Source organism: Sapajus apella, unplaced genomic scaffold (genome assembly GCF_009761245.1).
Source record: "Sapajus apella isolate SASKATOON/1434 unplaced genomic scaffold, GSC_monkey_1.0 scaffold16, whole genome shotgun sequence".
Taxonomy (NCBI): Eukaryota; Metazoa; Chordata; class Mammalia; order Primates; family Cebidae; genus Sapajus; species Sapajus apella.
The window spans coordinates 6,177,868-6,204,725 of record NW_022436956.1 but is presented as its reverse complement, the minus strand read 5'-3'; the positions used below and the strand labels follow the sequence as shown (position 1 = coordinate 6,204,725).

At 33.4% G+C, this 26,858-nt stretch overlaps 1 protein-coding gene across 6 annotated transcripts in view; it reads right to left on the bottom strand.

The window, feature by feature from the left end:
• The window catches only part of ARHGAP32 (Rho GTPase activating protein 32), a 312,493-nt gene that overhangs the window by 165,590 nt on the left and 120,045 nt on the right, over nucleotides 1-26,858 (bottom strand). For 2 of the 6 annotated variants that reach the window (XM_032285000.1, XM_032284999.1), the window contains exons 3-5: nucleotides 5,496-5,587; nucleotides 4,584-4,625; nucleotides 4,150-4,234 (exon numbers count right to left, since the gene is read on the bottom strand). In XM_032285000.1, coding sequence (XP_032140891.1) covers nucleotides 4,150-4,234; nucleotides 4,584-4,625; nucleotides 5,496-5,587 — 219 coding nt within the window. Of the gene's footprint in view, nucleotides 1-4,149; nucleotides 4,235-4,583; nucleotides 4,626-5,495; nucleotides 5,588-7,883; nucleotides 7,978-26,858 lie in introns of all 6 variants that reach the window. The other 4 variants (XM_032285001.1, XM_032285003.1, XM_032284997.1 and 1 more) reach the window with 3 other exon arrangements.

The following is a 26,858-nucleotide window of genomic DNA, read 5'->3' as shown; positions in this document are numbered from 1 at the left end:
GTATGGCCCGAGGAGAACACACTACCCGCTGGCCATATCCATTCTACACCACACTAGCTCCGTTCTCCTCAGCGTAATACCATATACACCTTACACCTATACTACACATTACAACTGAAGGTACCAAACTGAGACTTAAACACGATGGTTACATAATTTGTCTTATAATAAATAAACACGCATAAGGAATACATATTCTTATCATATAAAAACAAATTTTAAATGATTAATAAAAACAAATTTTATCTCTTCTTCAAACATAAACTCATTCATCCATTCATCTCATTCATCTATTATTCATTCAACAAATATTTATTGAGTAGTTTTTATGTGTCAACCACTGTTCTAGATGTTGAGGGGAAGAAAATAAATAATAAAATATTTAGCAGGCCAAATAGTGTTAAATGGTATGAAGGGAAATAAACAACAAGAGGGAGATGAGGAATGCTGGTGACTAGAACTGCAATCTTATGTAAGGACGGGGCAGTCTAAAAAGATAGCACTGGAGTAAGTACTTTTAAAGGGGGAGGCAGCAAGGTGTGTGGCTCTCCTGGAGGAGCATTTTTTGAGTAGAGGAAACAAAAAAATACAAAGTCCCTGAGAAGGGGATGTGCATACTGGCAGAAAACAAAGAGGACACTGTGGCTGGATCACCCTGTCTGAGGGGAAGAGAAGAAAGATGAGATCAGAAAGGTAAGGATGCATTCTGTAAATCCTTGTAGAAAAGTTTAAGAAATCTGGCTTTTACTCTGAATAAGATGAGAAGTAACCAGAGAGTTTTTAAAAAGTGACATGATTGGACTTAGAAAAGAATCATTCATTCTTGCTGCTGTGCCAACTATAGAAGGTTATTGAAATAATCCTCCCCAAGATAATGCTTTAGTGTAAAGTGATAGCAGAGAAGCAGGTGGGCATGCTAGATTCTGGATTTATTTTAAAGATGATGCCAAAAAATCTGCTGATGGACTGCATGTGAGGACTGACAGAAAGAGAGGAGTCCAAGATGCTCCATGGTTCTTGGCTGGCTTCAGGAACTAAAAGGATAGAGTTGCTGTTTACCAAGATGGAAGACAGCAGAAAGAGCAGGACTGAAAGACTGTTCTGAGCACGCCACAATGATTGAGGTGCTATTAGGCATCCAAGTGAAGATGCAGGGAAGTCAGCTGGATGTACAAGGCTGGAATTCAAAGGAGAGATCATAAAAATGTCCTTTGTACATTATACGTCATTATATGGTAATGACAGTACTGATTCAGTACAGGTAATGACTTATGTCTAAATTGTTTTTTAAGCAACTGTGTCTTTCAGACTAAATAAAATTGGTCATTGGAATTTCTAACACACAGGATTATAAATAACTATTTCATTTCAGAACTAAAAGCCCCAAAGTTAAGGATTATTTCATCTGGATTTTTAAAATTTAGAAGATGTTAGCATCTTCTGTCATACTAGAATACAATGGCCAATCCCAATTATAAATTTTGAAGATCTGAAGAGACGGGCTATAAACATAAAGACAATACATCTGTAAATCTAAGAGAAATGTCTTAAGATCAGAGTAGAAAAGAAAAGGTATGTGGCTGCAGAATATCCTACAATTTGGTACACATCAAAAAGCAACAACGAAGTTGGCCACTTGACAGTATGAATAACCTACTGGTTTATACTAAGCGGCCCAGCATACAACTGATTATCTATTATTGATACCTTTTACTAAGTTTTCTTACTTGTTTTCTCTTTAGAACACATTCCAACTTTATATTGAAAATAAAGGATTCATTTTCCATAAATATGTTTAGAATCAAATCTGCTAAGATTTACCTATGTAAAAAGCAAGATGGTTATAAAATGATAAAGAATAAGAACTGAGACATATGAACTTTATTTTAACTGCTTGTAACAAACAGAACATAGGATTGTTTAGAAGTTAATATTATTGGTTTTGTTTTTCCTTAAATGGAATTCAATCAGTCCATAAAAATGTAAAACATTATACCAGCCTAAGGGAGAACGGCAACCCAAGATAAAAAAACATAGGCATGTAAGTCAAACCAGGATGCTATTATAGTTCTTTTGCTGTGCAATTCAGCTAATGGAAACTAACATTTTCCTCCTGATAGTATCTGACATGGGCTAAATTCATCCAGAAGCAGAAAGCCAGCAAAACTGGTAGATGTGGTATACAGAGGCCAGTCTCCAAAGACACAGAACAGAGGCAGGACAAAACTTGGCAGGAGAGGTGTGCCAAACAGAGCACGGTCAACACAGAAAGGAGATTCTGGTGTGGCTCAGCAAGGTGCAGCTGGGCTGATTTTCTTTGAACCACCTCTATCTTCCATACTCCAGAGGCCTCCTCGTCAATCAATACAATCCTGAAACATCTCACTCATACACCTCATATATGCAGGGTCACAAACTGAGTTAGTATCACATCTTTTTTCCCTCTTCTGCCTGAGTAATGGAATTTGCAGGGTTGAAGTAAGTGCAATGGAGAAAGTGAAACATGGTGTGACCCTCTAAAATGAAGATTACAGTCTATTCACTGGTAGAAAGTCTACCTAATGAGTTCTCCCCATAAAAATTAGACACAGTTCTCCAATTAAGAGGACTGGACTCTAATAGCAGGCATTTAACAAAATCTCAGGAGAGCCAAACGCAGCTGAGTAACAACTGTCTATTCTCTACCACATCCTCAATGCAGCCATTATAAACTCTTTAAATATAAAATAATAAAAGTTTAGAGCTATGATACTATTTAGTACAACCCCATTCACCTCATAAAGGAAATAAAACCAAACAGGCTAAGCTACTTGCCCAAGGTCAAAAACTTCCTAAGAAGCAAAAAGAAAATTAGAATCTATGTTTGTGAACTAAGACCAATGCTTTTTCTATTCCATTATACAATGTTTGCCATTAATAGTTTTGTTTTTATTTAAATCAGACACTTTAGAGAATTCCTAACCTTTCATATGTTAAAACATTTAAACATTTTTTGGTCTGGTTTTAGATCTCTAGCCTTCTATTTCTTTTCACTTTGCTAAAACTCGTTGCAGTGTTTACTATCTCCAAAAGAGCTCATTCGACCTTGTAAAGATTTTTTTTTAAAAGCAAAATAAATTAAGTAGAAAATAATTTACCTAAATTGCAAGCTGAGTAAACTAAATCATTCAAACAGATGGATCAAATGCTTAACAGTCACAAAGTGAAAAATGTATTCATTACTGTTTTTTTAATCAGCTCTTCCTGACCTAGGAAATTTATCATGAGAACTGCAATCTCAAGGATAAGTACACTAATGGAACAAAATATCCTTTGTTTGATGTCACAGCATAAACCATCAATTTATCTGAAATAGAAATGTTCTTAACTTTCATAAATCCTACAGATCTAATTCATCTCACTTGTTTATGAAATAAAATTACAAAAAGCAGTACACTGTGACACAAATCAATCATGTCTCATGAGCTTTCTTCTGGAGAGAGGGTGGAGTTAGGGCAAGGACAGGAGGTGAAATCAAGACTTTGGTAGAAATGTTTTGGTAGAAATCAAGACTTTGTTTTTTCTATTAGCCTATTTGAAAGACAACGTAAAAAGTGGCTTTGTTCCCCTGGGAAAATGCAATTTTTAAGATAACCACCATCTGGCTATTTTTAAAGGTTTTATAGTTTTTCACATTAAGCTGCCAATGACATAATAAGAGCAAAGTATTTAGCTTGATGTCAAGTTAGATTCAATAATTTATATGTAAATGCAAAGGCAATAACAGTAAAGACATTTGTGAAAAAGAAGAATAAAATGAGAACACTTTACCAAGTGTCAAAGCTCACAATAATTAAGACAAGGTTACATAATTTCAGAATAAAAAGTCACTATACAAAGCCATGGGCATATGGGCATGATATAGGAAAAGAGAGGGAGATAGGATTGATTTTCCTTAACTGATACATGTTAGCGTGATGGTTACTTTTATATGTCAACTTGACATCAAGTATTTGTCAATAGAAGAGAATAAGTTTTTACCTCACCAATAAGACATCAATTTAAAAAAACTACTTCAAAGTGTCATCTATTAGATATAGATATATAGATAAGCATATAAAGGTAGAAGTGTAAATCTTAATTCAGGATGTAAGAAATATTTCAGTATACCTGTATGCTGCCAAACTCAACATTCTCATAATGGAAATGCGCACATTCAGCCATCTTTGGAAAGTGACCTTTAGTGAAGGGTAGTCTGAAACACATGAAATAAATAAGAAACAAGATAGCGAAACAGTAAAAATTACTAAGTTTAAGGGGAAAATACAATGGACTTAACAGCTCATGCAAGCAAAAATATTTAATGAGCACATGCGCATGAGCCACACATATCCATACAAATCCTCTGAAAAATATACTGAATTAAATGAGTACTATATTTACTGTACAGATCAAAATCAAAAATAAAAAAAGCATCACCATAATCTCCTAATTTTGACCCAAGTCAATGTCCATTGGAACACTGCTACTTTCGGCAAATGTTACGGAAACCGTCAACAGCCAGAAGCAGCATTCCCAACACAAAGTACGAAACCGGATTTTACCTGTGAATGTTGTCACAGCCCATCAGTCCTGGAGTGGTGGACCTGGACGCAGAATGAACATTTTTATCCTTGTCTTTCCTTTACTTACACATGAAGCATAGCTATCTAACTCTACCAAGTGAAATGATGGTTTTCCTGTTTAAAACTGATACCTTCAGGTACAGGATGAATAGCCCTTATTTGAAATGACTAGGACCAGAAGAGTTTTGGGTTTCAGATTTTTTCAGATTTTGGAATATTTGCATATATCTATGGGATATCCTGGGGCTGATACCCAAGTCTAAACACAAAATTCATTTATATTTCATATACATTTTAAACAGAGCCTGAAGGTAATACTACACAACATTTTAAATAACTTTGTGCATGAAACAAAGTTTTAACTGCAAACACTCACATAAGGTCAGGTGTGAAATTTTCCATTTGTGCTACCATGCTGGCATTCAAAAAGTGTCACATTTTGGAGCACTTTGGATTTCATATCTTCAGATTAGGGATGTTCAACCTGTATTTCACTTAACAGTCAACTCTTGGCATCTATTTCATGTTTCTCAAAGGTAAACCTGAAATCTAACAAACTCATAACTCAAACAATAAAGATGATATTTCTGAAAGAATGAGAGCATGCACTAAGGGTACCAAGAATGACATAGTTAGATTGTTCCTTTCAAATAAATATAACATAACAGAAAATGACGTAAGTTACTTCAAGAACAAAAATAAAATATAGTTTAGATGAGTGGATAAGCGGTAGGCCTATTCCACTAACTGCTGAGTCATAATTTTAGAATTAACAATTCTGCAGTAAGAGCATATTTTTGTAAAAAGTCTAAATAAAAGAATTAAGAAAACTGAAGAATTTATTTCCATTTGTAGGAATTCGTTTAGAACCCACTGTAAAGCTATACTCACTTTTTCACATGCTTAACCTTCATACTGGCTGTACTGCCACACGCCTTAAGAGTAAGATCTCCAGGAATCTCAGGAACATCTGCGCCTCTTGCCTTAAAAAATAAAGACAAAATATTTATGGCTATTTCTTCAGTATTACACTTTTTTCAAAAAGCAGATTATAGTTTATGTTAATAGTTCTGCTGACTTCGTACCTACAAAATATATCTTGGTTTAATAATCTCTTCTTAAAATTTTAACTTACTTGGGTTTTAATTGTTAAGAATACAAATTATTCACCTAACTTAAATATTCAGGTTTACTGTGCAAGGGAAATTCTTCTATGAGAATACGAATTTTCATGCTTTTGTAATCAAATTTTAAAACCAGCTATTATGTGTCTCAATACAAAATTAAAATCTCTCCCCGAAGTTGGAATAAAATAACCTTGGCTAAAATAATAGACATTAAAATGGTAAAGTAAACATAGAAATTAAGAGATTAAAACATGTATTTCTCACACCAAAATCTGAACATGACATGTATATAATACTTCCAAATTAGTCCTTAGTCTGTCATAGTTTTCATAGTGGTGAATTCTTAACTTCAGTGATACAATCAGGTATATGATTTTTTAAAAAACAAAATGAAAAATCAAAAAGTTCTTAACACTCTGGACAAAAATGAAGTCAAAATATCTATCATAAAAATAAAAATTTGTGCTATAATACCTGTGATTTATAATCTAAAAAAACTTAAGCTGAATTATGATAGCCCATGCCACATGATTCAATAGGTGAGAATAATGTGGGATAAGCAGTTAAACTAAATTGGGAGGAGAATCACAACCTTAACTTTTGTAATGTTCTTGTGAGAAAAAAACCCAAGACAGTTTGGATGCATTTTTTGGGGGGGCTTTTCAATGATATAAGGCAACAATGTATGAATTTATGAGAATTAGCCCTTGTTATGTCATCACAGTGTGCTGGGTTCAATTTTCGTTTACGAGGGCTTTTTTTCTTAGTATATTTAACTATTTATAAGGGTTGACATTTCATGATCAATCCTTCACAGATGTATTTTTATTCCTTCTTAGAGTTCTCCCAAAGAAAACAGAGTATTACTATATTCTTTAGTAATGAAATAGAACTCATTCCATCTTGCAGCTATCATATAAATTCACTGAATATATAAGATAGCATCTTATCTTATTTTTCCTCTATATTGAAACAGTTATTTCATAATCCTAGGTATTATTTCATCAATACTCATCATTCAATTATACCCTACATACTAAAAAAAATTTAAGACTAAAATAAAATGTATCTTTTAAAAAAGGGAAAATGAGACAATATCCTAGAAAAGAGGTTGGCAAACTTTTTTTTAAAGAGCCAGCCTGTAAATATTTTAGGTTTGTGAGCCACAATATCTTTACCACTATTCAATTCTGCTATTGTAGTGTAAAAGTAGCCACTTGTAAATGACCAAACACAGCCATGTTCCAATAAAACTTCATTTGCAAAACCAGGGACAGGCAGCCAAAAAGGTAAAGTTCAGAAATCCCTGTCCTACAAAGTTGGTGCCACAGTGAAATAAATTATGCTCCAGTTTTTATATTGTGTTACCCAAATTGTTGCCTCATCTTTCAAGAAGGTATTCAAAAGGCTTGGAGACACATTTCTAGTATGAATTTCCTACATTCACTCCTTCAATAGTTTTCATTTTCTTTCACTTATAGAAAAGAGAAAAATATTGACAAAGAAAGATATAATGATTAGATACATGAAGAGGTGAGTACAAAGAGACATCAGCACTCTAGACTCTAATAAAGATGGCAATACAATCACCTACATGATATATCAGACTAATTATAATATCCTAGATGAACATAGTATTGAGTATTAAGAATTGAGTGAACAATATATTTCTAAGGACAAAAAAAGGAAACAGTATTCTCCTCCAGTTGGTCATTCAACTGAAAGTACTTTTTCATGCACTATTCTGCAACAACCTCGATCACCTGGTTTTGCCATTTAAAAAAAAAAGTGAAAATGTGACAATACTCTTTGATCTTTTATGGTGTCTGTGTAGCAAAATTTACTCGACATAACAGATTTTCCAAGCTTAAATTAGCATTAAAACTTCTAATAAAGTGGCTTTTCACTATTCTGTATTATTCATAAATTGACTTAAAAATATAAAAGAATAAAAAAGAATCCACTAGACTGAGTTAATAAATGGTGATTACTTTATTTGGCAGACTGGAAATTGAGATGTTAACTTTCTTTTGAAAACAAGCTCTACATGCTAGCTAGGTAGGCCACTGTTCCTAAATACTTCTAAAGAGAAAACGAGAACACCTGCACAGCCTATAATCCATATGAGGGAGGAACATCATGTACCACACACCTCTGCAACCACAACTGACTGGACTGCAGATGGAAACATGACCCAAAGGTAAATCCACAGGCTATGCAAAAGAGCCTGACGGGAAAACCTCTGCCTAAAAAGACAAAATGATAATAATTAGGCCAGTGAACCAAACAATGGTCCAAAAAGCTTCAGAGGATTCAAGAAAATATTTTTGAATCAATAGTTCAAGTAGCCTGTGACTATGTATGTTCTTGTCCAGCAATATTTTCCTATTTTCCTATGGCACAGAAAAGTTCCGGGAATATCCTAGTCTCTCAGTACATTTTAGTGAATGAACAAATACAATACACTTTAACATAACAAGGTTTTATCATTTACTCTTTTAAAATAAAGCCAGTAGAATTGAAAGGAAAATACTGTACTATTATTCAGTCACCTGATGAACTAATATTTTCACCTACATATTTTAAAAATAAAATAAATTATCTTAAATTTCTATTGAGAGTACATAGCTTGAGTCATTTATTCTCTCTCCAAACCAAAGATTAAGAAAGTTCTTTTTTAGAAAATAGTTCATTAACTGATATTCATTCATAAAAATAATATAATTTTCCCTATTTTTTCATGTTATAATTAGCACTTAATTATGCTTCCAAAATAGAGTTTATAATATCATCAACACAGTAACAGCACCATTCATCAACAGAACATTCAAAAGACCTCAAAAAGCAACTGAACATATGTTCATAAAAGCACACACCATTTACATTTAAACTTTCTATGTGTCTATCTCTAGTAATTAACTGACTTCCTAGAAAATTAGACAAAAAGTTTAAGGAAATTAATAGATTCAATAACAGTTTTTATCTCCTCACTCTTCCATACTTGTTTACACTATATAATTCAACATACTCATTATCCCTGACTATACAACCCTATCCTCAAAATCCAATTCAAATCCACCTAGTCCGTTTAAGCCTATACCAGTAACATTGCCAAATACTGATACTTTCCTTCATTAATCTTTCAAAGGATTTATCCTGTAAACAGCACATTGGAGTATTTCATTGTATTTTTATTCATTTTTAATGCAAACTGCCATGTAGTGTTCTCTAATAAAAGACTTTGCCATTCATCAAGAGGATAAATTCCTTGAGCATGAAGCCAATGGAGTAACATGTGTACATATTTTACTAGTATTTGACATCCACAATCCCCATCACAACACTAAAATTTAGCACCCTTCAAGGAAAACGGTCAGAGAAGCTGAGTACTGTTAACTACCCTAGAAAAGCAAATAAAGATTCTATCTCTAATTTTTTAATTCCCCTAGATGGTGTTATTATCTGTGAAAGTCTACAGCTAACAAAAAGTCATTTTAATAGCTCTAATTTTATGATTAAAGTTACTGTTTGAAGCACATTGCTAAATGATCTTCCAGAGAGCCCAATCTAATTCCCATTGCTACCAAGTATGCAGAAGAGTGCCTATTTTCTGACAACCTCACAAACATTAAATATTGAAGCTTTACTGTTTTCATTCTGATAGGTACTTCTTCACTTTTCTTTTATAATTAGCAAGATAAAAGAGTTGAACATAAGTTCACATTTTAGTGGGCATGTAGTTATTACTGTGTGTAATAGTCTTTTAGTCTTACATTCTCTATCTTCAAGATTTTTAAAAAATTAAGTTAAAGCTAGTGATATTTGTATGACATAATATGCCAAAATATTTAATAGCTTTCCATTAAAATGATAAACCTCAAAGTTGAAGGCCTTATTTAGACCTTTTAATTTCAAGACTTACTATAAAGCAATACTAAATAAGACAACATGCTACTGGATTAAGGACAAACAAACAAATGAATGAAATATAATACAGACCAAAAAAGGCTCATACATATACAATAAAGTTTATTTACGGCAAAGGAACTAATGCAATTCAAAAGAACAGCATGCCCAATGAACAGGTATGCTACAGTTTTTAAAAGTAGGCAAAGTAAGAATAAAACTTGAATCTTCTCTTAAATAACATGCAAAAATTAATTCAAGATGGAAATTCATTCAATATGAAAAATAATAAAACTTCTAAAAATAAACACAATAATAAATCTGAGGTAAGTAACAAGAAGCAAAAAAAACCTACTCATAAGAGAAAAAAATTAATACATTCAATGGCATCAAAATTACAAACAAGGAACTTATACTCAACATATATCAAGAACTCCTTGAAACAAAATAACTAATGACCTAATTTTCAAACTGGCAAGAAAAAACTCAACAGGTATTTCACAAAAGAGAATAATAATAGCCAATAATCTAGATACTCAGTGTCATTATTCATCAAGAAAAAGCAAAATAAAACCACAATGGAGTAACAGTGCACACCTGCCAAAAAGCCAAAATTAAAAATAAAATAGAACACCAATATTGGCAAAGATGGACTGCTGGTTAGAGTATACAATAGCATAACCACTCGGGAAACTGTTTGATAATTAATTGGTAATTCCTACTAAACATACTCTATGATCCTATGACTACATTCCCAAATACGTATCCCCCAAATTACTTCATATGTACAACAAAAACTTGTACATAAATATTAATAGAAGCTTTATTTATACCTACCAAAAAAAAGAAACATTACAAATACACAAACAGTAGAATCAGTGAATAAATTATAACATATACATATATAGACAGATATGTAATGAAATTCTATGTTTGAAAATAATTATTAATATATTAAACAACATGAATAGATTTAACAGTTGTTATAGTACACAAAAGACAGAAGAAAAAATCTTGCTGTGTTATTATATTTATATGAAGTTCAAGAATAGATAAAATTATTCATGGAAATAAGAAGTGTTACATCATGCTGGTGAGAAATACGAAAAAAACCTTACTAAGAAATATTTTAGATTTCGGTGTGGGTGGTGGTTTCACAGAAGTATACAGGTCATCAAATGGATGAACATTAGTGTATTTTACTCACTTATGTGTGTATTATGTGTTAAACTTCAATTAAAAATTAATAGTAACAAGGTCAAGAGGAATTTTTATAGAACTTTAGCTGATTCTACATTTGTCTGGAATAGTTACGATAAACATGGAAACAATGAGAAAGGAGGGAATAATATTCCATAGAACCGAAAAAGAATGATGTTTTTCAAACTCATTTTATGATACCGGTTAACTCCAGATCTCAAAACTAACCAAGAGACTTGATACCAGCGATGACTAAAATTTCCACTTAAAAACTACCAGGAAACTTGGATAAAATATGTAAACTAATACTTGAAAATGCTAAAGTTCAAGCATACAGAAAATAGCATGAAAGCCTATGATCTTTGAGAGAAACAAATGATATAAGATGAGCTCAATATTCACTCAAACTGTTAACCTGAAAGCATTTCTCATCACAGCAAGGACGGCACTCCAAACAGAAAGCAGTAGTATCACTAGGCAGTAGAAATGGAAGTTACATTTTAAAGCTGCTGCATAACTGGATCTTACAGAGAAACTCTCAGAGAAGAAGAAACCATAAGAAGTACACAAAAATGTTTATATACAAATTAACCTGAAATAATTGTCATTCCTAATCTCCACATATACAAAGAGACCTAAAAAAATCTATTCAAAATAGCATAACCAAGAGAAAAATTACAAGCCAGAAAGAGACCCAGAAATAACAAATGTAATGAAACTAGCACAAAAAAATATAAAAATACTTTGTAAGTATGTTCAATAGACTCCAGGATATATAAAACAGAACAACAAACATAAGAAAAAATATTTTAAAAATCAATATGACTACTATAGATGAAAAATATCATATCTGTAATAAAAAAAATATTAATAGCACACATGGCAGAAGAAAAGACCAATGAACTTGAAGGAATGGCCAGAGAAACTAGCTAAAATTAAGCAAAGACAGAAAAAGGAAACAGTCCTAGTGAAATGTGGAATAACAAGTATTAAGCAATTTAACATATGTGTAACTGAAGCAATTTAACATATGTGTAACTGAAGGCAAAAAAAGAAAAGAAAAATGCCTATAGCTGGAGGGGCACAGAAGGGGTGTTAGAGAAGGAGTGGAGGAACATAAAAAACAGTTTAAAGAGATTAATAAATTTTCTAAATTTCATGAAAATTATAAACATACTGACTCAGAAAACTCAATAAATCTAAAGTATGATAAACATAAAATCAAACCAAGGCATATCCTAATCAGATGGTTAAAAACTATCAATCGAAAGCAAAATGTAATAGCATCCACAAGAAAGTATACCCATGATGTTCAGAGGAGCAAATATGAGAAAGGCAGAAAAGTTAGACTGAGTTCTTTCAAAATGCTCTTTAAAACGACTGTCAGCATTCTATACCCAGCAAAGCGTATATTAAAAAAGAATATGCAGCTTTCGGCCTCTTCCACCAATTACAACTAAAAACTCTACAGAAAGCAAAATAAAATAAAAACATGCACCTACTAAGAACTCTTAAAAAAATGAGAGCAGGTGGATTAGAGAGCAAAGTCAAAAGTTGATGATTAAGCAATATAGTGATGATACGCTTCCTGGTTTGTTTCTTCTCTGTTACCTTTTGGAATTGACTCAAGGATAGGCTGAATTGGGATATGAGTATATCAGGTATGGTCAACAAAATGTACTTATGGAAGTACATTTTTCTGGCCAGAGGACTAGAAAAAAATGACCCTTAAACATGGGGAAAATAGCCACGAGGATTTTCCCCCTTTCTTTTTTCCAGCCTGACTCCAACAGAGACCTGGAATCAGAATACAGTATACTAGCTGTACTGGTCTATTACAGCATTGCTACAAAGAACTACCTGAGACTGGATAATTTTCAAAGAAAAGGGTTTAATTGGTTCACAGTTCCACAGGCTGTATAAGGAGCATGACTTGGGAAGTCTCAGGAAACTTACAATCATAGTGAAAGGCAAAGAGGAAGGAGGCATGTCTAACGTGGTCGGAGCTGGAGGAAGAGTAAGCAGGGGGAGGTACTACACACTTTTAAGCAAACAGATCTTGTAAGAACTCACTACCAAGAAAACAGCATGGGGGAAATCCATCCCCATGATCCAATCACCTCCCACCAGGCCCATCCTTCAACTTTGGGGATTATAATTTGACATGAGATTTGGGTGGGCCCACAAATCCAAACCATATCACCAGTTGAGTAGTGGTATGAGGACTTAAGGGCCTGAGTGAAAACCCAATTTTGAGTAGAGAAACAATAAAGGAAGACTCTACTGTGTAAGGACTGTGGGGATAACCTTTAGTGTTATTTTCTTTCTCTTCTTGCTTCACTTAGACCTGACAGCAGCCCAAATCAGAAAAAAATGGTGCAAGACTTCTTTTAATTTTAATTTTTATGTTCTATGGTACATGCACAGGATGTGCAGGCTTGTTACATAGGTAAATGTTTACCCTGGTGGTTTGCTGCACCTATCAACCCATCACCTAGGTGGTAAGCCTAGCATGCATTAGCTATTTTTCCTAATGCCCAGGGCAAGAATTTTAAAACTCTTAGAGAACTTCATCTTTCTCACCAAAGAAAACAGGAAAAGCAGCCTTGGAGAACCAGAGAATGTGGGTAAAATCCCCAATAAAAAACAGCAGGTTGGGCACAGTAGCTCATACTTGTAATCCCAGGACTTTGGGAGGCCAAGGCAAGAGGATCGCACTCAGAAGTTTGAGGCCAGTCTGAGCCACATAGGGAGACTCCATCTCTACAGAAAAATTTAAATGTTAGCCAGGTATGGTGGCATGTGCCTGTAGTCCCAGCTACTCAGTAGGCTGAGGTGGGAGGATTGCTTAAGCCTGGGAGATTAAGGCTCCAGAAAGCCATGCTCATGCCACTGCACTCCAGCCTGAACAACAAAGCCAGATCCTGGCTAAAAAAAAAAAAAAGAAGAAGAAAAGAAAAGAAAAAAAGCAGGATAAGACCACAGTGATTGTCATGAAACTGAACTGATGTTGAAACCACCATCTATAAAAATCTAGATGAAACTTCAATCTGAACCCAACCAGACTGCTATCTAATAAAGCACAAGTCAATATTCTTCAGAGGATTTCAATATAAGTCAGAGTATCTCAGCATAATATTCAGAATGTCCAGGACATAATTAAAAATTACTAGCTATATAAAAAACCAGACAAATATGAGCTATTTCCAATGCAAAATACAACCTAGAAATGTCAAATCTGAGATGAAACAGATGTTGGACTAATCAGACAAAGACTATTAAAACAGGTATTATAATCAACTGCATTAGATATTGGAGCCAATGGAAAGACTTAAATTCTCTTACAAAAAAACTGAAAACCATTTTTTAAAAGCCCAAATATAAATTTTAGAACAGAGAAATGCAGTACCTCAAATAAAAAATACTAACTTGGCTTAATATCAGAATGGAGATGACAGAGAAAAGAGTCCGTGAACCTGACAACAGACAAAAATTATGCAATCTGAAGAAAAGGTAGTTAAAAATTTTTAAAAGACTGACAAAATATGAGATAATTATAGATAGCTAAGGGGCAATAGCAAAAGATCTAACACTCATGTGTTTGAAGTCTCTGAAGGTAAGAAGAAACACTTGTAGAGAAAAAAAACAAATTGCAAAAACATTACATATTTGTTGAAAGATATGTATTTTCAGATTCAAGATCATGAAAACAAAACAAATAACATCAAAAAAACTACAAACCAAAACATCATAATCAAGCTGTTGAAAACCAAATATGAAGTAAGTATTCTGAGAGCAACCAGAAAAAAAAAAGGTATATTATATATTGGTGTAGAGTAATAAGGGTTTAAATGACTGGATTTCTCATCAGAAATCAGAAGACAGTGAAGCAACATCTATACAATGCTGAAAGAACTCTCAACCCAGAAATCTGCATCAAGTGACAACATCCTTCAGAAAAGAAGTAAAAATAAGAACATAATAAAATAAGAGAAAACTAAGAGAATTTGTCATCAGTAAATAGGCTCTACAAGAAATGCTAAAAGCAGCTCTTCAGGTAGAAGGAAAGTGATAACCCAGGTGAACTGAAATCTGGCCCTTCTGGCATGAAAAAAGAACAACAGAAATGGTGAATAATTAGGTGAACATAACAGATTATTAATTTCCACTTAAGTTCTTTAAAGTATATGTGCCAGTTGAAAGTACAAGTTATAAAACTGTCTGATGAAAGTTCACGTGATCTGCATAAAAACTATAACATAAAGATGGCAGATAAGGGAATCTAGATGGTGGTAGGATTTCTTTATTATACTTGAAGTATAAAATAATGATTTTAGGTATAATATGAAAAGTGAGCAAATTGGATCAAGACTATATAAAAAAGATAAAACATTATGATCAAGCAGATTATCCCAAGACTGTAGGGGAGAAAATAATCATACAGTCATTTCTGAGGCAGTAAAAACATCTGAATAAATTCCAAACCCTGTTCATTAAAAAAAATCAGCAAACTAAAAATAAAAGAGAACATCCTTAATGTCATTTTTTTTAAAAAGTAGCCCAAAAGAAACTAAATGTCTATAGTACTTAATGATGAAATATTAAATTTTCAAATGCGATATCAAGAACAAGAGAAGGATGTATGTACCACATCTATTCATCATTATTCTGGAGTGCCTCACCAGCATTATCAGGAAAATAAAAGAAATCGAAGATTGTGCACATAAGAAATTTGAAATAATTCACAAACTCAGAATTAATCAAAGAATTTATCATGTTCTCTAGGCATAAATACACAAAAATTACCAAGATTTGAAACGTATTAGCAACAAATATGCATAATATAAAATTTTAAAGCCAATTTAAAAATACCAATTATAACAGCACTGAAGAAAACATCAAATATCTAGCAACGTATCTAATAAATGTGAAAGACCCTGCTATGTTCTGAACATCTGTGTTCCATCAAAATGCATATATTAAAACCTACCCCCCAAAGTGTTAAGAGGTCAGGACTTCGGGAGGTGATTAGGTGATTATAGCTTTGCCCTTATGAATGGAATTTGTGCCCTTATGAATGGAATTTGTGCCCTTATAAAAGAGACATGAGTTGTGGGAGCCTGTTGTGTCTTCAACCATGTGAGAATACATAAAAGGTGCCACTTCTAAGAAAGAAACCCTCACCAGACACTGAATCTGCTGGATTGATCTTGGACTTCCCAGCGTCCAAAACTATGAGCAATAACTTTCTATTATTTATAAATTACCAATTCTATGGTATTCTCTTATAGCAGCCTGAACAGATTAAGACAGAATTCTACACTAAAAACTACAAACATTGTTCAAAAATTAAAGACAATTGAAATAGACATATTATACACACACATGCCTCATTTGCATAGATTAGATGATGCAATAATGTCAAGGTTTCAATTCTTCCCCAATATTATCTGTAGACTTATCTGCAGAAGTTGGGAAACTAATTCTAAAAATGTATGTAGCAACACAAAAGACACAGAAGTACCAAGATAAGAAGGGTAAAGGTGGAAGACACTTCCTATCAGAGATCAAGTTTTACTATAAAAGTATAATAACTAAGACAGTGTGGTATTTAGTCTAAGTCTAGAAAAATGGACCAAAACATCACAATAGAGAATTCAGACAGCAGCCAACAATATGGTTGTCTGACTCATGACAAAGGTACCACAGCAATTAAGTCAGAAAAAAGATGGTCATTTCAATAACTGTACTAAGTCAATCAGATTTCTACATTAATAATAATGAATGTTAACCCAAACCTCACATCATGCACAAAAATCAGGTATAAAAACAATGGTTACCTTTCGTGGGAAAGATATTGACTGAGAAGTACTCAAGGGAGATTTCTGAATTTCAGGAAAAGTGATATGTTTAAATCTGGGTGGTAGTCACGTAAAAAGAAAACATAAGTGAAAAGTCATAAAGCTGTACAGATAAGATCTGTGACTTCTCTGTTTGTAAGATATACCTAAATTAAAAAGTAAATAAAATTAAATGGGAAAAAACATACAATAGCAAGAGTGGAAAATTATAGGCTCATCTCATTAAACGCAAATGCAAAAAAAAAAATAAGCTAAAAAGAATAAATAAACCAAATCCATCACTTTGTTAAAAACATACATTATAAGCTAATTAAATTTGTTTAAAGAATGCAAGGATGATTTGGTAATAGAGCATCTATTATTATCAGTGTCTTTAATTACAATTACAATGAGAAAAAACATTAGATTATTACAATAGATAAGAGAAAAATTGTCTGATAAAATTCCACACCCATTCATGATAAGAACTGTCCAGCAAGACTTCTGATTCAGAGTGGCTGACTGAAAACATATTTACCTCTGCTCTCTCTTAAATCCTACCAAACTAACATTGATTTTTTCAAACCATTTTCTTCTTATACTGACAAAAGTACAGAATGCCATATGTATAAGGTTATTATTTACAGGACTGTTTCTAGTAACTAAAGGGTGAAAACAACCTAGATGTTCATCAATAAGAAAACAGTTTAATATACTGTATTGCTTCGACACAATGGAATAGTCATAGCTATAAAAGGAATGAGGAAAATATCAATTTATTGCTATGAAGTAGTCTTCAACATATATGAACTGAAAAAAAAGCATGTTATAAGAACAGGTTACCCTTTAATTAAAAGACTGTAAATATAAAAATATATGTGTGTTTTCTTACACTTAAAAAAATGGGAAGATAAACTAAAAACTAATTTGGATGCTTACCTAGGAGAGAACAAGGAGATAGGAATGCAAGACAGATTTTTCTGAATGTCTCAGTTTTGTAGGTCAGCTTTTGGGGTCATGTAAGTGTTTTAAATATTAAAACTAAATTAAATTAAAACGGGATGAAAGGGCAATCCCTAAGATCAAAAACCATATAAAACAAATGAACCTAACTATAAGTTGGTGCCTTAAGCACACAGAGAGGAATTAACCTCAAATGACAATGAAGCAAAGTATTAATAATATATCCCTAGAGGAATATGTCCTAGAGGTGAAAGGAAACAAACTGTACAGGAGCACTGACATTATTATTCCGAAACTATTAAAAGTAGAAGATTAAAGCAAACAAAAAGTTGTTAACGTCACTAAAAACTAAGGTTTTAGGCATAAGAGATACAAATATAAAATCGAAGAAATTAAATAGAAACTCATATTCATTTCTTTTTTGAGGGTATGTGTCCGTGTGCTTAAATAAGGCAGTTGGAATGACAGTTGACAGTCACGTGCAAATGATGTATTAAATCGTGATTATGGCACATCATATAGTGTTTTGTGATATACTTGTGCATAAGATTATAAAATGAGAATTCAGTATTAACACAGTTAAATAAATTTGAAGCCGATTAAATAATGAAGAATGTTCAGTGTCAATTAATGCAAATTAACATGCAGCAGGAAGGAGACAGAATATTACAGGGCTTTTTTATTCTTTTCTCAACATTTTTATAAAAGCAAATTAAAATATATGACATACATTTATCAAATTTATAGATAAAAGAAAACTGAAATGGACATTTAGAAACTCTACGTGACAGAATTCAGAGAGATTTTTAAAAGCTGCCAATACAAACCAAATGAATGTGAAGTTTATCAAGAATAAAAATTGAAGCCCTGAATTTAAATTCAAAATTCAATTATATAAGTAAAAGGATGGGGAGCAAACTGTTTGACAAGAACTCATGTAACAAGATCTGAGTTCTATAGTTTACCACAAGCTTAATACAAGCCAAAAGTATATCCTTACTGGTAAAAAGCCAATACCATCTTTAAAAGTCTTACAATATCTCTAACAAGAGAAATATTTGTATCCCTATAATCTGAACCAGTTAAACCACATAGAGAACAATTCATCCACTTCAGGAAAATATAATTTGATATGGAAAACTTGCAAAGTAGGAATTGGCAATGTTTTATTTTGTCTACTTCACTGTTTCCTAATCCAAAAAATATTCTATCATTCCTCCACTGTACAGATCTTTAAAGAATCAAATAGCTTCTTCTCTTGGTCCCATATCCAAAGTGCTAACACTGGGTAACTGTAAACTGACTTAACGGTAGTTTAACACACTGTGTTCTGATACAGAACCATGAAGCTGGATAATTCTACATTCAGCCCCACCACAAGCCCACCCTCTCCGTATTATTTACGTATGTTCCTAACCCCTTCAAAATACTATAAGCTCCATCCTGACAGATGTTAACAGAACACTAACAAGCATTACCAACATTTAACTAAGAAAACAAAATAGGATACAGAGAGATGTTCAACATAATCACAGAGGTGCAAGGTATCTCATTTAGGCTTTCCACTGTAAAGAGGAAACAGACCAAGGAAAAAGAGATTTGCACAGTGTGTTATTCACAGTATTTGAATTAAATTATATTTTTATCACAAAACCTACTATAACAGGCATATAAAAGTTCAAAAACAATGATGTTTTAAAAATGAAAAATGAGAATGAGAAACAGCTTTCCCCTTATCAAAATTTTACATTTTAAAACTCTGTAAGACTGAAAAAAATGGCATAAAAGTCATAAACATTACTTATTAGAATATGAATTAATAAAACTGCTTTGGCAAGTAATTTGGGAATCTCTATATTAATTAGTTAAGTAATTCCCTATAAAAATAATAGTAAAAAGAAAAAGCAAAACTCATCATAAAGATATTCATCTAAATGAAAAATATATAAAACTCAGTCTTATTAAAGAAACAGCAATAATATGTCCTATTTTATGGAGTACTGTATAATCATTAAATATGTGTTTCAACATTTTCATTTAACATCAACAACAGATTGTACATATATTTCCCCTGCCCAATCGGTTTTATGGATTAGTGAAATTAAAATTTCTGGAATATCTGTAATTTCCATTGATAAATGTTATCAATTGATATGGTTTGGCTGTGTCCCCATCCAAATATCCTCTTGAATTTAACTCACAATTCCCACATGTCATGGGAGGGAAAGTGGGAGGTAACTGAATCATGGGGGCGGGTCTTTCTTGTGCTGTTCTTGTGATAATGAATAAGTCTCACGAGATCTGATAGTTTTATAGAGTTCTCCTCCACAAGCTCTCTCTCTCTTTGCCTGCCGCCATCCATGTTAAGAAAGACATGAGTTACTCCTCTTTGCCTTCTGCCATGATTGTGAGGCCTCCCCAGCCATGTCGAACTATAAGTCCATTAAAGCCCTTTTTCTTCCCAGTCTTTATCAGCAGCATGAAGACAAACTAACACATCAATGTTATCACATGTTAAACATATTATGAAGCATAAATAACAGAGAACACCTATAAGACTGTGGCAGGCAAAATTCTAAAGAGGGTCCCCCCTATCCCCCAAGATTCTCATCCCATGGCTTTACAATCAGTCTAGGTACTGCTGAGAAGAGAGGCTGCAAATATAATTAAAATCCCAGGTCAATCTTAAAATATAAAAATTATCTAGATGGATCTTATCTAATCACATGAGCACCTCAAAAGTAGTTTTCTCCAGCTGGAAACCGAAGGGAAAGTCAAACAAGATTTGAAGCACCAGGTACCATCCGCCTGAGGGGGTCATATGAGAGGAAATTCATGCAGCCCCTAAAAGTTTTGCCCCTCACCCCAATAATGACAGCCAGCAAGGAAACAGGGACCTCAGACCTACAATCATAAGGAACTGGATTCTGCCAATAGAATCTGCAGATGAGAACCCAGCCCAGCCAATACTGTGATTTCTGCTTTAGGAGACCCTGAGCAGACAGCCCAGTTCAGCCTGCCCAGACTGCTAACATGTAGAACTGTGAGATAATAAATGGGTATTATTTTAAGCCCCTGAACTTATGATACTTTCTTATACATATTCAACAAAAAATGAACACTAACAACATCTAAGACCTTAAGAATTTCTGAGTGATCTCAGATTTTACATGTTCCTGTACCTCTCATGCAAGTAAAACTCTTCCTTCCCAGGACTTGGCACATAAAGCCTCAGAAGCTTTTGCCTCCCAGCACTCTCAGGACCGCACTGAATGCAATGACTTCAGTACTATCCCAAACCACCTCCTTAAAGCTTCCTCAAATGAGTAAGCTACGCACTTGAAGGCAAATCCTGGAGGAAGGAACGAATTCTGCAGGTAGGATAGATAACTGGAGGGAGCTACATAGATCTGACACAGTTTGATCATCAGCTCTCCTTTCTCCCTGGCAATCTTGCATTTTAAGTGTGAAGTCTACAATCTGTTCCATATCCCATTCTGCAGCTCTCAAGACAACCACTCTTTTCCCCTAAAGGGAAGAAAAGTTAATTCCCTTCCCTTTCCGTGGCAATGTTTTTTTAATTCCCCCTTCCAAGGTGTCTACCATTATGTCCACCAGCCAGTCTTTTACAGAGATATCTCCCTTCCAGTGAAACTGCCAATTCCTTTACCTATGATACCTCCCATAGTATACAATAGGGAATATGCAGTTTTCCCTGCACTGCACAACACGTTAATAATCAGGTAGAACCTTATGTTCAAATGGAAAAGCAAGGAAATACAAAATTGTATATTATCCATAATTATTTAAAAAATAATATTCCCAGACATGATGGGAAAGGAGACTATATCACCAAAGCAATAGGTTCTTTGAAACTATTTGAAGACATCTGTACAAGAAAAATGTGCTTACATGGATGTTCTGTTAAAAACTTTCCGCATTATAAAAAGCTTATACCAAAATAATCTCACCACCATGGGAAATAGGATTACAGGAAAGCCTCTTTTTTTTCTTTTCACTTTTCTATATAAGTATGTTTTATTTTTTACAAAGGAAAGGGTAAAAAAGAGGAGAAAGAAAAAAGGAAAGAAAGAGAAAGTAAGCAAGTTAGCTTCTTCCTCCTCTGCATATTACTTACAGCAACCATTTGCAAATGTAAAACAACCTGTCATAAATAAATGAGATTAGATAATCTATATAACTACAATATGCAAAGCTAGGTGTTCATACTTTTAGTCAGCTAAGAAAAAACAAGAATAAAAATGCTTCTGTGAAGAAATGTACCCATGTTACGGGAGTAAAAAATATTTTTTGTTAATCACTGAACCAAATTATGAGTTATCTGATACAAGCTAGAACCACAGTGGAGACCCCTCTCAAAGCAGAAAAAGAGAGAAAGAAATACCCTGGGGCTCTTCCTCTCTTCCCGCCCTCCAGTCTTCCACATGTGCTTCCCATTTGCCGAGCCTAACCAACAGCCTGCTGGCAAAGGAGCCTGAGAAATGTTGTTTGCCAGGATCGGCCTGCTTCAGTGGAGAGCAGAGCAGACAGAAGGTAGGATGTCCCAATTCCAGATCTATTACATTAATTACTTACATATCTAGTATAGGTTCATTTACATAAAATGCTCTCATACTTTGACAAGGCACCGTAGTCAAATAACACTCATACGTATATTTATATACATGAGATCAATTGAATGAACAAGGTTTCAACGCTAAATTTGTACTGTCACAAAAGGCAAACTACTAATCAAAATGGGTAGTTAATAATTAAAAACAAAAATGGATCTGAAATTGCTATGGAAAATCAGCAATAATATCACCAAACACATATTCATAAAGGACATCAAAATACAATCAGTGTTAAGTATATGCTGCTATCAAAGTGGACCAAAAATGTTCTTTTCTTAAAGGAAAAAAAAAAACAATTAAAATATGTACAGGGAAAGTTTAATAAGACTTGATCAAAGTCTTCTTTCTGTATAAGGCTAGCAAAGAGCATCTGAAAATTAAATCTGAGAAAAAAGTGACTTTTTGCCACTTTCTACTTTTTTTTTAACAGATTCAAATTTTACTGCATTATCTTTACTATTTGTAGTCAGAATTTGACAGAGGTCACAGAAACTTTAGAATAATGTTATAAATATTTCTGGAAATGACAAAAATATTATTTCTGCTTAAAATATAGTGATGAAGGGGAAAAAAGCTTGGCCTCTTAAGGAGCTGTCTATATGCTGGTAAAACTGCATATGTATACATGATAAACTGAATAAATGAGATTTTAATACAAAATTTGGGCTGTCAAGAAAGGCAAACAGGACTGCCCGTTTCCTGTCAGTTTAACCATAGGAAACAGACATAACAAATTTCTGAAATGACGTGTTTATAGAAGCTTTTAACATACAATTGATCTAACTATTGTCCCCTTTCTAAAAAGAACAGAGACAATACACAGGAAATCCAGTCATAATTATCCCAATAAGTAGTTCTCACTTATCTGTGATTTCACTTTTCACAGTTTCAGTTACCCATGGTCCAAAAATACTAAATGGAAAATTCCTGAAAAAAAACAATTTATAAGTTTTAAACTGCATGTAGTTGTAAGTAGTGTGATGAAATCTCACGCCGTCCCGCACCGCCCCACTCCGTCCCGTCCTGCCTGGAACATGAATCATCCCTTCGTCCAGTGCGTCCACACTGTGGACTACCTGCCTGTGACTCACTTAGGAGTCATCTCAGTGACCAGATTGACTATCACAGTATTGCAGTGCTTATATTCAAGTCATGCTTATCTGACTTAATAATAGCCCCAAAGCATAACAGTAATGATGCTGGCAATATGGATATGCCAAAGAGGTGCTGGAAAGTGCTTCTGTAAGTGAAAAGGTGAAGTTCTCAACTTAATAAGGAAAGAAAAGAAATCATAGGCTGAGGCTGCTGAGATCTACAGGAAGAATAAACTTTCCATCTATGAAACTGTCAACAGTATATTGTTATAATTCTTCTATTTTATGTAAGTTATTGTTGTTAATCTCTTACTGTGCCTAACTTATAAACTTTATCAAGTATATATGTAATAGAAAACCACAGTATATATAGTATTCATTACTATCTGCAGTTTCAGGTATCCAATGGGAGTCTTGGAACACATCCCCCTTGGATAGAAGGAAACTATTGTACAATCAAAAAGATAGATTAATTAAAACTATGGTATATTACGTTGAACAACAATGTCACTAAAGTGATTCTTAAAAAATAAGTATGTCACAAATAAATTCAAGTAACTGATTTACATCTCTGAATATTTCCAAAACAATTCTGATTCAACGAAATAGACTTACTGCTGAAAACAGACTACAATTTTCTTCACTTATTCAAAAATGTTGCAGATCCCTAGAAAAATCATCACCATACAGTACTCAAGAACAAAATAATTAGGCTTTTATAAGTTTATATATTGTGAGTTCAGATAAGAGTCTCCACAAAATGGCAATAATTATCTAAAAGATACACTTTCTAAATCGAATCTGTGAATACTGCTTAGTGGTTTAGTGGTTTCTCTTAAAATTTCTCTTAAAATTCTTTTCAGAATTATGCACCTGCATCAGACTTGATAACAGCCTAGCGATTTTACTTAAAAAACACATATAAGAAAACTCAAGAGCTCTGAACTAAAAACAGTGCTAAATAGCGAATATTTCCTAATGTCTTAATATCTGGGCACCACAGACCAGGCTCAGGAACACATCCTCCAATGTGTTATCTAGCACCACCAATGTGGAAGTGCTAAAAACCAGAAACAGGAATCAAAGAAGGCGGTAGGTAAATTTCAGTAGCTGGATAATTTACAAAGCTCACAAACAGCCATCAAATAAGCCCCAAGGGTAAATTATATCACTATTCTTATTCAATTCTCTATTTTGAGTAGGAACAACAAGATGAGAAAACTGAAGGAAAAATATGATTTCTGAAAGTGATCATAAAACTAGCTCTTTTGCAGCAAAGGTGTTGCCTTAAACTTCACTTCTAGAAAATATCTCCTCAGAGAACCAATTAATCATAAGGAAAAATTACTTAGAGGTGATGTTTAAAGTAATTTGGAAAAAACTATCAGAAAGCACCAGTAATATAATAATCACAACTCCTCTGCTAGGCAACAGCTAAAATTAACACATTTACATATTAGCAAAACTTTTAAATGTTGTGAAAGTTATACTTTTCTGTAATTGAGATTCCCTTCCTTCATCTCACTCCCATATCATTAAAGATAATCCTACATTCAGAAGGCTTGATAAAAACACAGGGTTCTAACAATGTATATAATTTTACCAGATATTTTATACAAAGTTTCCCATGAAACTCTAAGAACATTACCTTTACAGGTACTTTATTATGGTAAGTTATTGTTGGTCTTCAGTGCTGCTAGGATACTGATGTCTTTCCACACTTGAATTTTGTATACATTAGATTTACTAATAAAAATGTGTATGCAATATTTAAAGATACATTTAAATGATATAAATTCTGGAAAAAGAATATGAATAGAAGGGTAGAAGAAAACAAAGACCACAAACTAGATGTTTATTTGGAAAAATTTCTACTAAAAGAAGGAATAGCAAGATCCTAGACTACCATGACACTCCATTTGAGACCCAGAATAACCATTATTCCTTCACCTTCATGTTTCATGTAGTTTTCTCCTCGAATATTTTGTAAGTTTGAAAAATTTTCTGAAAGGCTATAAAACAAATTCTATCGGTAAAAGTAACATTCAGATCACCTAATGACTTAAATAGCATATGTGAAATGTAGTTTTCAGTTTAATGATTAACGGTAAAATTACACGCTTAAGCATTGGTTCAACAATTCAAATGATTATAGGCTTTACATTATGAAACTGCCAATTGTTAACACTTTTGACCTATAAAATTAGCAATTTCATAGACTCCAACTTAATATATCACAGAGCTCTCAGTAATGTATTAAATAACTTCAATAATTAATACCACTTGATTCATGCCAAAGTCATCACAGAATCTTGGGACAGACAGCACATGCCATGGGAGAGGATAGGACAGAGACAGACTTAACAGTTAACAGTTGTTTACTGAAGAGCTCTGAACAAACAGGGAGAAATTCAAAACCAGGGCTTTGCATATTAATCAATGGTTACATTTGTGATGGTTCACAAAGCAACATAACATAAAACATTCTGCTTTTAAAGACTGTGAGATGATAAATATCACTAGGTCCTCTGAATTAAAATTCACTCATCAATCAAAATAAACAGTTCAATATCACACAGTAATAAAAGAGCTAAAGATATTGATTTAAGAAACATTTGCAAATACTTTTTCTTTTGTTCAAACTGAAAATGTTTTTACAAGTTCATAGGTAAAAAGAAAGAACCCGTCTAAGTTTCACCTTATCTATGATTTCAATTATTCACATTCAATTACAGTCCAAAAATACAAAATGAAAAATTCTGGAAATAAACAATTCAGAAGTTTTAAACTGTGTGCCATTCAGAATAGCACGATGAAATCTTGTAGTATTCTACTCTGTCCTAGCGAGGACATGAATCATCACCAGCATATCCACGTTGTATATGCTACATATACTTTGGTATATATAAGGTTCAGTACTCTCCGTGGTTTCTCTTTCTCTTCATATTTTTAATATTTTATTTTCAGAAACAGCTTAATATTTAATTGATAAACAATTACACCATTAACTGTAAATAAATACTTTTAGTAATTCAAAAAGACTAAAGCATTTTATTAGATTTCTTGAAATATTGTACCTAGTTACAGATTCATGAAGAGTACATAACCATAAATTACAAAAGGATAGAGCCCCATTTTAGGTTTTGCCATTGTTTTGATTTTTTTTTTTTTTTTTTTTTTTTTGAGTTGGAGTCTGGCACTGTTGCCAAGGCTGTAGTGCTGTGGTGTGATCTCGGCTCACCGCAATCTCTGCCTCCTGGGTTCAAGCAGTTCTCCTGTCTCAGCCTCCCGAGTAGCTGGGACTACAAGTATGCGCCACCATGTTCAGATAATTTTTTTGTATTTTTACTAGAGATGGGGTTTCACCATGTTGGCCAGGATGGTCTCAATCTCCTGACCTCATGATCTGCCTGCCTCAGCCTCCCAAAGTGCATTACAGGCATGAGCCACCACGCCCAGCCCATTTTTTGATTTTTTTTTTTTTTTTTTT